The sequence below is a fragment of the Acomys russatus genome, chromosome 7 (assembly GCF_903995435.1).
Source record: "Acomys russatus chromosome 7, mAcoRus1.1, whole genome shotgun sequence".
Lineage (NCBI taxonomy): Eukaryota > Metazoa > Chordata > Mammalia > Rodentia > Muridae > Acomys > Acomys russatus.
Window position 1 is genome coordinate 54,770,431 of NC_067143.1, and position 12,530 is coordinate 54,782,960.

Below are 12,530 nucleotides of genomic sequence, written 5' to 3' on the forward strand. Positions count from 1 at the left end.
CAAGACAAAGACAGATTGATTTAGTAGTATGCATAGTATTAAATGAATGAAGAAACAAATGTAGAAATGTTTTAATATGCATTTTTTACTTGGTTTGGGTATTAGGGGAATGTGTTGCTTGTTAATGAGTATACCTCTCAGGGTTTTGATCGGAAGATAGAAATCATACCCTTGATGACCACAGGGATTGCTGAATTCAACACACTGGACAGCAGGCATCTGAAGGCAAAAATACACAGGGAATGGAAATAATAAAAAAATAGTAATTGTGGGTTATTTTGTATCTGGTTGCTTTAGGAACAAAGTAAAGATTGTAGAATCGTTAAGATTGTTTGATAATAATTTGCCCCAGATCTAAAGCCACATTCTTGAATTTTATGTTATTGGTAGGTCCATCCAGGTACTCAGGGACTTAGACAATGGGTCATCTAGAGTCAATACCTAACATTACAAGAAGGAATATTTCCTTGTTATAGTTCATTTGTCAGAAGTGAAAGAGGATTACTCATGGATGTGACCTTGAGTTGTTGAAAGCCACTTTTCCTTTCCTCTTCTTAAATACCTAGAGAAAAGCCTTAATATAAAAGAAGTTATTGAAGTAAAGTCATATTAAAACCTTTAATCCTTGAGTATACATCATAGCATAGTTTAGAAACCACATTCATGCTTATTATATCCCTTTCTATTCATAGCATCCATATGGAGAGAGAAACCTATGAGATCACTTCTATATTTTTTTGTTTTTATTGAAAGAACTTTTTCATATAATATATTTTAATCATGGTTTCCTCTCCCTCAACTCTTTTCATATCCTTCCCCTCCTCACCCACCAAACTCCATGCCTTCTTTCTCTATCTCTTTAGAAAACAGACAAACAAAAATTCAAACAACCAGAGCAAAACAAAACAAAACAAAACAGAAATCACCACACACACACACACACATGCACACACGCTTACACTCACAAACACACAAAAACAAAATACAATGTCTGAAACCATAACATATGAGTAAAATATCTGTAATACAAACAAAATGTCCTCAAGCAAAGCAATGAGACAAACGTCTATGGAAATACCATTGAGTTCATTTTTTTTGTTGGCCATCTCCTGGTGGATATGATGTCTACCTTGATGTGTGGCTACTATACCCAGAGAGACTGCATTTCAGCAAACTCACTTTTTATTTTCAAGGAGATATCATTTGGAGAGAGCATTCAGACTAGAGATGGAGGCTCATATCCACATCGCTTTTTGTGCTGTGATCCCTTCTGGTTTGAACCAGTGCAGGCCCTGTGCATTGACGGTCTCTGTAAGTTCATGCTTGCACAGTCCCTGTTTTGTCTGGAAGACATTGTGTCCTTGGTGGCATCCGTTCACCTCTGGCTCTTAATTTTTTTTTCTGTCTCTTCTCCTGTGTAGCTTTGTAAACACTGAGGGAAGGAGGGTTTTGATGAAAACATTCACTTAAGATGAACTGTTGCAAAGTTTCTTACCCTCTGCACACTATCCAGCTGTGTGTCTCTGTGTTAATTATTGTCTACTGCAGTGGGGACCTTCTCCAATATTGGCTGAGTGAGACACTGACCTATGAATATGGCGTAATGTCATTAAAATCATTTTATTACTATGTTTTCTTAGCAGAACAATAGCATTTGATTTCCCCATAGGCCCATGGCCTACCTACTCGCAGGTTTTTAGACATTCTTGTACTTTGCAAAATAAATTTAGTTTAAAAATAAGTTTTGATTTAAAAAAGAAGTTTGGAGATATTTCCCTAATCATTAGTATTTTTGTATCAGTGAAGAGAGCTTTGTACACTAAGAAGCCAGTGTACAATTAGTGCTTATCACTCAGATTTCAGTCTCTCTCTCTCCCTTTCTCTCTCTTTCTCTCTCTCTCTGTGTAATATTTTCCAAAAATTTTAGAGTTATATCAAGACAACGCTACTACATTTAATTGCCATATTGTGTTTAGATTCTGCTGGCTAAGAGTTCTCTAGACCCTCTTGCTTTGCTATGAATGCATAGGCTTTGGTTTGCTTATTTTTTAATTATTTGTTTTATTTTTTGATATTGTAATATAATTATATCATTCGTCCTTCTCTTACCTCCCTCCAGGTTCTCCTATATACATCTTTTTGTCTTCTTTCATATTCATGTCCACTGTTTTTTTTAATTCATTTTCATTACATACATATACACTCATAGATACAAAAACATGAACTTCTCAATGTTACTTGTATGTATGTTTTTCAAGGATGGCCATTAGGTATTGGTTTTTAAAAGAGGGTCTTAGGTACTGCAGTGTAGTCTCAGATTTGGTATGTAGCTAAGGATTACCTTGAACTCTGAATCTTCTGCCTCCACTGCTCAAGGACTGTGACTTCAGAAGTGTGTCATCATAGCCAGCCATTTTGAGGAGTACCATAAGGTCTTCTGTACAATGTCTCTCCTTTGGGATTTGTAAAATGTCTTCCTGTTTGACGATTTATATACTGAAATCTCCCTCCCTGTTCATTGATTTTCAGTTTGCAAGGAAGATTTCTAATTTTCACTCCCATGCAACTCTCTTGGTATTAGACACAGACCACCCTTCAGTGCCATCTTCTGTTACAAGCACTAACAATGCTTATATTTAAATATTTGTTGAATAAGTAGAAGCACTCATGAGTCCAATCAAAATAAATATGTTAAAAGCAATGATTCTTTTATAAATAAAAACTAAAGTCAGTAAGTTTAAGGCAAGAACCAATATCAAGAAATTTCTTCAGTCCCAAAGTTTTTTTTTAAACTTGGGTGTGTACATCCACAGAAACAAGAGGGAAAGCCATCTGTAAGTTAATTAAATATCAACCAACCTTTCTGAAATGGAAAATCAAGAAACCTGTGCAGATGATGCTGATCCACTGATTTTCCTCATCAGCTTCCAATGAGGTGATTTCTTCTTGTTGAGGTCATTTTTAAGTCATCCTCCTGTAGACAGAATTTCCCTTAAACAGAATCAGGTTCTCAACCACTACCTGCAAAAGTGACATTTCCCCTTTTACCACTTGATTAGACCTATTGGCATGATTAGTTTCTTCTTAATGTTTAGTTTTTCTATTCAATAGTTACTATGTATTTATTCAACCACAAGCACTTATGTTATAATATTTACATTTACTTTTACATCTTATTGTCCTATTTTTATTTACAAAAGAACTTGCAATTAATAATGACCTGTCCTGAGGTGGTGAACACACTTTTAATTCCAGCACTCAGGAGGCAGAGGGAGGCTGATCTCTGTGAGTTCAAGGCCAGCCTGGTCTACAAAGTGAGTCCAGGACAGCCAAAGCCACACAGAGAAACTCTGTGTTTCCCAGCCCCCAAAATGACCTTTAGGATTTTAGGTCTCAGAAGCTGAGAATTAGTGAAAGGCAATCAAATTACCTTGTGTGCTGGCTTATTGTTGCTGAGGGATATCCTGTATGCTCTGCTAACTATCATAGACTGGATTATATTTCCCGTTGTTTATTTACTTTCTTCTGTTAAGTTAGTTCATGTACCACTCAAACCTAGATATAATACAACGTACATCTTCTGAAAACAAGAGTCTCTTGACAGAGGTCACTTTTGTTTCTTTTCCTCGTTTATCTGACATCACACAGCAGAAAAGCCAGGAAAATGCCATGCCTTTCCATTGAAGAACAGGGTCAGGATCTTATTCATTAGTGATTCTAAATTGTGAGGTAGGTAGTAGAGGTTCTCTACTGGTAAGTGTTGTTTGCCTTTTCCCCAAAGGCATCTGCTTTCTTCAGTTACTATGCCATCCTTCAACCAGAGCACTGTTTGCCCACCATCCATTTTTCAGCATCATGGGCATTCCTGGTCCTGAGACCTTTCACACCTGGACTTCCATCTCTCCCTGCTGTCTATATGCCAACATTATCTCTAGGAATGGCATGGTCCTCTTTGTCATCATCCCTGAGTCAAGCCTCCATGAACCTATGCACTATTTCCTATCCATGCTGTCCAGAGACCCGGGTCTCTGTCTTTCCATGTTAGTTATCATGTTGGCAGTCATGTGATTTGATGTTTGAGAACTTAGCCTTTAAAAAATGATATTTTTTTGAAAATTAGTATATTTGTACAATGCATTTTGATCATATCCATCTAGCACTACCTTCTTGCACCATCTTTTAGTGTCCCATTTATTCTTAACTTCAGGAAGAATCTAACAGATGGCTGATGAGAAAGAAAGCTGAGAAAGGTAACTTCTGGACAAGACATACTGTTTCACACACCAGCTCATAGGAACTATAGCTATCTTCACAAAGCTTGCACAATGTTAAGCAAGTCAAACTTAAAATATGAATGGGAAAAGGGATACCTGCATGGGTCAAATGTTAATATTCATGTCTTCATATTCATGGACTCTAAGTTCTCTTAGTGATAGTCTTTGACCATATCACTGTCATCTGCCACTCACTGAGGTATGCTATGATCAGAACCAGTTCATGGATAATCACAGTGGGCATTGTACATGTCATCACAAGGACCACAGCTCTTGTTCCTTTTACTCTTGCTCTTCAGGCATCTGTCTTTTTGCTGTGGTCACATGTTCCATCAGTCTTATGTTCTGATCATCCATTCTGTGCTCTGTGTTGCATCCAGGGATGGATGGGAACAGATCGTTGGTGTTTGCTTGTCCCGTATTCAGTGCTGTTGCCATCTTCTCCATCTACATAGTATTCTCTGTCTGGTACAGAGATTTTGGGTGCATAATGCTCCCTCTCTGTACATTTTCATTGCTGGTCATTGCCTCTCATTCTTTATGTAGTGTAACTTATACTTTATGCCATGATAGATTTGAATATCAGAGGCTGTGGTAAGATTTTCCTTCCTAAGCTATTTTAGGAAACTTTTATATTCATGATCTTTAGATGTTCCCTGACTCAAATTTGCTCAATCACTAGAGTAAATAGTATACTATAGATTTTAAACTTTGCAAATTTATATTTTCTTTCTGTTTTTGTGACTTAGTAATTTGCTGGGTTTTTTTCATCATAGATTGTGAATTCCTTTTTATAAATAAAATTTAAAATATATTTTATTAGTTCACTCCTTACAGATAAGATAAAGGCCTTGTCTAACACATTACGTGACAAGAACAAAAGTACAGACGTGTAGGTCAGAGGCCATAGGGGAGGACCCACTACTATTATTCTGTTAAAGGGACACAGTATTAAACTGACTCCTAGTGATGTGTTGTTATTCCCATGATTACTGATGTGTCTCTCAACCTTCATCAGAGAAGATTCTGTTTACAGTAGCTGATGAGAAACACAGACACATGTTGGCACGGTGCAGAGATCAAGAGACCCTAGAGTGATCAGCTAAGCCTGTGGGCTCCTTTTAGAGAAACTTCTTGTGCAGTTGGTTCTTTCTGTTGACTCTAATCCTGTATACTATAGAGCTATGATCTTTCAGCACGGAAAAATTAAATCACTCTTTGGAGTCACAGGCGTCTTCCTGACTCCAGAATATAATATAATAGTCTTCTGAAGTTTCATATAATTAGATCCTGGGTAAAGTCTAACCTTAATAATTTTAAGAGGAATTGTTTATTATTACAAACATAAATAATTTACGGTTGAATTGAAAATAAGCACAACAAATAAATTGTAATATGAGTAGAAGAATACATTTCTAATTGCTAAAGGTTACTGAGGTGAATATTTGCATAAATGTACCTAAAGGGAAAAAGGACATTAAATAGGTCTGAATATAACATAGGCAATTGTTGAAGTTGACTTTGTAATGCCTAAAATGTATAATTCTTATAACACAGTATTAGAAAATGTTCTATATAAATTTACTGAATTATGACACTACCACCAACAGGTACATGTTTAGATAGTGAGTAGTAAATGTGTTCCTGCCTGTTGCAATGCCTCTGCTTGATATCTGTATGGTCTCTGGCTTTTAACTTTACCAGAGCTTCTGGTTTGCTTTCTGTATTGACAGTACTCAATGTATTACACTTAAGGTGCTTTATGAAAGAATAAATAAAGATTATTCTGCCAGGTGTGGTGGTGCACACCTTTAATCCCAGCATTTGGGAGGCAGAGTTCGAGGCCAGCCTGGTCTACAAAGGATAGTTACAGAGAGATATCTTGTCTTGAAAAACCAAAATAAATAAATAAATAAATAAATAAATAAAATAAATTGCCTCCTACACCAAGGCTCACGGACCATTGTGAAAGAGGGGACAGATAGCAAGAGCCAGTGAAACAGAACTTTCTATGAGGCTGTATCTTTTTAAAAATGACTGGAAAGTTTCACCCACAAAACATACTTCAATAACACGGCTGCCTAAAGAAGACCTGAAGAAGTATAGCACCAACAGGCACATTACTGAGAGGGAAATGACATGCTAACATGGCCTCATCAGTAGACACAGAACTACAGGCAAATAAAGAATTCTGAGACTGTGAGAAATAGTTTTTATCGATGATGAGTCTGCCAGTTGTTTATCCAGCACCAAATGGTCAAGTCCTGAAGTCATGTTCATACAAGTAACAATGAATGAGTTCACTGGCTGTATTTATATATTTAGATATACACATACCTGTAGGCAACATAACAATTAAAGAAAAAGAGGTCTTGATTTTGACAGGGAGTAAGAGGATGGACACGTGGAGGGAATTGGAGGAAGAAATATGAAGAGGAAAACATACAGTAGCATCTTATTATAATAAAGAAATATCATAGAACAAATGACTTGGTTGTGGGTAAAGAAGTGAAAAGTTTCAACAAAATTATAGAATCTAATGTAGTACAAGAGAAAGATACATTTACCACCTGGGTGGAGCATCAGGGTGTGGGAGTGAGGAGTGAGGAGTGAGGAGTGAGGAGTAAGGTAACAGGTAGAGAAGCTGTTCTTACTTAGGGACATTGTTTTGGCCATGGGTGAAAGAATTAGAATACCAGTCTCTTCACTGAAAGTATAAAGACACATGAAATGAAGCAGATGGAAAAGAAACCAGAAAACACAAGGCGCCCGTGGGAAGCCTCTCCCTCAGGGGCTGCATTAGCTCCTCAAGGAGTTTTCTAATGAGATTTCAGACCTGAGGCATGGCTCCCTATATATGCACTTCCCCAGCTCCTCAGCCTGCATCTGCAGAGGAAGGCAGGAAGAAATACATTAGTGTGATTTGTAAGTAAAATTCCTGTATTCAGGGAACCAATAGCTTCTTTCCATGTTGCTTCTTGAAAAACTTCAAAAGGATCAATAACTCCAAAGGTGTCCTTTATCTCTAATGAACACTGGAATGCTTCTTTCGGAAACATGGGATTTCCAGGTGTTCTGTTCTGCATAAGGAGGCTTTAATTGTTGCAGGGTTTTTCTTTCCTGCTCCTTTAAAGAGCTTTTGTCATTCCAGTTTCTGGTGAGTAGTGTTTCAACAGTGCTAGTTACAGTCAGTGCCACTGTCACTGCTATTCACGGTTACCATCATGTGTATTGACCGTTGTCCAGTGACTATTATGTCCTACACACTGGAGAGCTTGTCAGGCTAATTACAAATGGTTTTGCTTTTGTTTTCTAACCTCTGGTTTTGAAGTCTGAAGTTCACAGAAGTAGCCTCTGCTATGAAGGGCTCATTTGGAGAGCTCATTGTGCGGGTGGCAGGGCAGCACTGCAGCCCAGGTTTACTTGACACCATTCCCATGTTAACATGGCCAATATCCAGAGAGAGACTCAAAGCAACTGAGCACTGAACTTGCAGCATGCTCTGAGGGAGGAATGGAATGGGATCATCATATAAGATTAGTGCTGACAAGTGGGACTGAATATTCGTGTTTATCCTCCTGGTTGGGGCAGAGCATCCTGTCTCACCCCAAACATCCAATTGTAACACACAGACACAGCCCTGTGTGAAATGGTGTCTTGATGCTCCAACGGCAGAAGCTGTAAGGAAATTGAGGCACACTCACGCTAATAATTTATCTGGCAACTTAGTAAAAAGCAGAATATTTGAACTCGTCAGATGTAGACTGTGCCGTTGAAAGAAAATTGGCCTGAGTCGTGCAATAAAATTGTAAGCAATCTGTCCATAATACTTATATAATATGTAGTTGTCTAAAATGAAGATTTGGAAAAAATTCACACCCTTTTTTGATATTGCAAATAGTCTTTGAATGATCAAACTTGTCATTGCAGGACACTCAGCTGAAGATATTGAAGTTTGAATATGTCAACTTTGCAGAACAGCACAACATCTTCCGTCATTTTCCTGCCTACTGGTGTGTCTGGCATGGAAGCCTTCCACACCTGGATCTCCATCCCATTTTGCTGTCTCTATGCAACTGCCCTCTCAGGGAACAGCCTGATTCTCTTTGCCATTGTCACTCAGCCCAGCCTCCACGAGCCCATGTATTATTTCCTGTCCATGCTGTCCACCACGGACGTCGGGCTGTCCATATCCACCCTGGCCACCATGATGGGGATATTCTGGTTCAATGTCAGAGAGATCAGCTTCAATGCCTGCTTGTCACAGATGTTCTTCATTCAACTCTTCACCGTCATGGAATCCTCAGTGCTGTTGACTATGGCTTTTGATCGTTATGTGGCCATCTCCAACCCTCTTAGATATGCTACTATTTTAACTGATTCCAGAATAGCTCAAATTGGAGTGGCAATTGTTACCCGGGGTACGTTGATACTGACTCCTATGGTTGTCCTTCTTAGGCAATTGCCATCAGAGGGACTGTAATGCTGACACCAATGGTTGCACTTCTTAAAAGATTGTCCTACTGCAGCAGCCATATGCTCCACCACTCCTACTGCTTCCACCCCGATGTCATGAAGCTCTCACGCACAGACACCAGGATCAACAGTGCCGTTGGGCTCACTGCCCTGATCTCCACTGCTGGAGTCGACTCTGTCCCCATCCTCCTTTTCTATGTCCTGATCATTAGGACTGTCCTCAGCATTGCTTTCCCAGAAGAGAGGAAGAAAGCCTTCAGCACGTGTATCTCCCACCTCGGGGCTGTGGCCGTGTTCTACTTTCCACTCATCAGTCTGTCCTTTGTCCACAGATTTGGGAAACGAGCTCCTCCCTATGTCCATACTCTGATTGCCAATGCCTACCTGCTGATCCCTCCTGCCATGAACCTCATCATCTACAGTGTGAAGACCAAGCAGATATGCAAGGCTGTGTGGAAAGTTCTCCATTCCGGCATGGCGAAGAGCTAGATGTGTGCTTCACTGTTTTTCTATTTGCATTGTATGAGTGAATGAAATGTTATTAGAGGGAATTATAATGTGTAGATTGATGCACGTGTTGCAAGTCTGAAAATATTGTTTCTGAGTTAAGCGAGAAGATAATGAGTTAAGGTTTAGTAATATGAACCACATCTATTTAGATCTATATGTTTTCACGAAACATTTTTTATGGTATTAGGGACATTTCATTACTGGAATATCAAGTATTTTCAGGAATTTATATAACTAATCATTTTGCTTTGTTTGTCAATGTAGAGTGTTTTTATTTAAGTAGAAGAAGAGGCATATCTACTAAATGGCTTACGTATCTCCTTATGTAAAGGAATGCATCTTCCCTTTTCAAAGTTTATTGCTGTGCTGTTTATAATAGCTAAATTATCAAACAACCTAGGTGTCCAACAACAGGGTGGATAAAATATGTGGTGTATATACTCAATGGACTCCCTTCTAATCATGAAGAACAAAGTTATAGCTAGTAGAAAAAGGGATGCAACTGGAGTTATAAATATTAAACAAATTAATCTAATTTCAAATGAAAAATACTGTGTTTCTTTTAGTGTGGTTTCTTGGTTTTATAGAGATATAAGAAAACTCTGCATTAATACATGGCATAATAACAGAAGAAAACCTGCCAAGTAGAATAAAGGGGACTAGTAAGAACTGAAGTAGTGAGAAATGGCAGGGTAGAAAATTGTGGTGGTGATGTCCTCAGTGTGTGATATAGTCTTGTGTGAAAGCACACTCCTGTGATACAGTACCACACACATGAATATTTAAAATTTTTATAGATATAAAACATATACAGATATGTAGAAGTAAAGATTAAAATTTATATTAACTAATATGGATTACCCATCACAAAATGTTTAACTCTATGAACAATTGATAAATATTCATATATTTTTCCAGTTTCTGGGAAGAATTTTAGTATAAGCATTCTGTTAAAAATAGCTGTCTTACTCAACTTTAATGTATGAGTTCTTTTATAATAGTAGTGTTGTGTTTACCACTTAATAATTCTGTTCTCATGATTTTGCAACGATAATTTACATATAAGTTAATATTTGTGAAGTTTGGTGGTGAAGGTGTGAGGGCAATATAGCTGTCCTGTTTAGGACTGAGCACTCAGTCACTATTTTTAGTACTTTGATGAGTTATATATTTCCTTGCTGAATGTTACCCAGTACATAAAGAACATTTCTGACCAAGTCTGAAAGCAGCCAGGGTCTGAGTATAAGCATAAATATTTTGAAGGCAATTTGACATCATGATCATTGAGCAAAATGACAACATTAGATTCTATTCTTGGGCATATGAGCTTCCTGGGCATGTGCTTTGAATAGGATTACAATACTTGGTATCAAATTGCCTTTTGTGGTGCAGGCTTCATGTCTAATCAGAAAGTGGCTAGTTATTCCAAAATACTTGTGTCACTATTGCAAGAGGAGGCACGCACATCTTGTCTGGAAGGGTCATTTGAGTAATATAGTGTCATGAGACTATTAATGTCTTCCCTCCAGAAAGCCTGACTAGCACCTCCTGACACCCATGCAAATATGAGCAATACTACCAGGATTTAATGATTTATATAAAATACATGAAATTTGGAGTGGTGTGATAGGGGATATAGAGAAAGTTGGAGGAGGTCAAGGTAGATATAATCATACCTCATTATAAACATGCATAACATTCTCAAAAGTAAAAAAATAAAAGTATTTATGTGGTATATCAGTTTTCTTTGGGTTGTCAAAACTATAAGAAATGGCACATAGAAATATTTTAACGTGATTATATTTGTAATGTTACATTTGGACCTCTTCATCAATAAAAATGATGATGGAGACAGCGCCCATCCATTTGGATAATAGAAATGACACCAAATAATAAACATATGGAGTATGTAATGCAAGTAACTGTATAAAAAGCTAATAGACAATGAAACTGACAAAAGGCTACAGAACGAGTAACTCCAGGAAGTTTCCTTCACCAGTACAATATTGGGAACAAAGAAAAATCAAGCTTATTAAAACCTAGAATCTTGACAGCAGGCTTCCTCTGCGCTAATACTCATATCCCTCTTGAGAGTGTGTAGCTCTGCTCACTCTGATCTTTGAAGTTCTGAGGTTGTTTCCTAGAGCCAGGACTCAACCTCAGAGAAAGAGTGGTTTCCACACCACAACCCACTCCTTAGGGGAATAGAAGCGTGCTGTTAGGGTGCAGGTTCCAGTTTCTGAAGAGGGGCTGGTGTTTTGTTGTGTTTTGAGACAGCATGATTATATTGCACTGGATGCTGGTAAAAATAGAAACAGGCATCAAATTAATGTCATTGTGCAGGGAGATATTACTCTAGTGGCACTGGCATTATGTCAGTCAAACACATGATTCTAATATCCTAATCTAATCTCCTTCTAGCATCCTCCATTAAGAGAACTAACCAAAAACTGTCAAATAATTTTTTTTTATATATTCTAAAGTATCCTTAGTTAACCTGGGGCAGGGCAGATATTAATCCCCTAAACTATTTTCCATAGTGGGGCAAGTATCCCATACCTGCCCCAGTCATAAATACTTGATAATGTTCTGCATCTGGGCCAAATCCTCCATCAGGTAAACAAATCAAACAGTCCTATATCTCTGAAGGAAATAGAGGCAGTCATCAAAAGTCTCACAACAACAACAACCACCACCACCACCACCACCACAGCAACAATAACAAAGCTCCCAGAGCCAGAAGGATTCAGCACAGAATTCTACCAGACCTTCAAAGAATACCTAATATCAATTCTCTCCAAACGATTCCACAAAATAGAAACAGAAGGAACATTTACCAAACTCATTCTATGTCTGTCAAATAATTAGTGTTAGTCATGACTTGTCTGATTACTACCTACCACAGGCAGACAACTACTTGCTGGCTGCATGCTATAGAATTTGGAGCTGAGATATGATATCTTCAAAATAGGCATGATGCACGAAGGTGCTTGTTACATAAGTAAGCTTATTATGGCCATGAAAAGGAGTTTATTTGGTCCTTTAACCCACACGGTTGATAATAAAAGCAGTAAGTAGTACCTGTAACTACTCTGATGTTTCCGTGCTCCACAGACTGTTATGGCATAATCTATAAAGAAGCTAGTGGATAAATTTCAGGTCTGCCCTGGAGACGTGCATTTTTTTTTCTGCTTTATATATTAAAAAGAAACCTTTATTTTTCTACAACTAACTCAGTTTTAATTTAAAACACCAATGATGGCTACAGGT

General features: G+C 37.9%; 1 protein-coding gene and 1 pseudogene across 1 annotated transcript; both read left to right on the forward strand.

Moving 5' to 3' along the window:
* The first annotated feature begins 3,803 nt into the window (after positions 1-3,803).
* Positions 3,804-5,372, forward strand: LOC127191981 (olfactory receptor 51F1-like; annotated as a pseudogene).
* A 2,863-nt stretch (positions 5,373-8,235) lies between these two features.
* LOC127192168 (olfactory receptor 51F2-like) lies at positions 8,236-9,239 on the forward strand. The gene is made up of 2 exons (XM_051149487.1): positions 8,236-8,695; positions 8,749-9,239. Exons 1-2 carry the CDS (start codon positions 8,236-8,238, stop codon positions 9,237-9,239), a joined length of 951 nt encoding a protein of 316 aa, XP_051005444.1.
* Positions 9,240-12,530: the final 3,291 nt, after the last annotated feature.

Coding starts and splice junctions, on each gene's coding strand:
- LOC127192168 (XM_051149487.1), top strand. CDS start 8,236: ATGTCAACTTTGCAGAACAGCACAACATCTTCCGTCATTTTCCTGCCT. Junction 8,696..8,748: donor AGTGGCAATTGTTACCCGGG/GTACGTTGATAC, acceptor TTGCCATCAGAG/GGACTGTAATGCTGACACCA.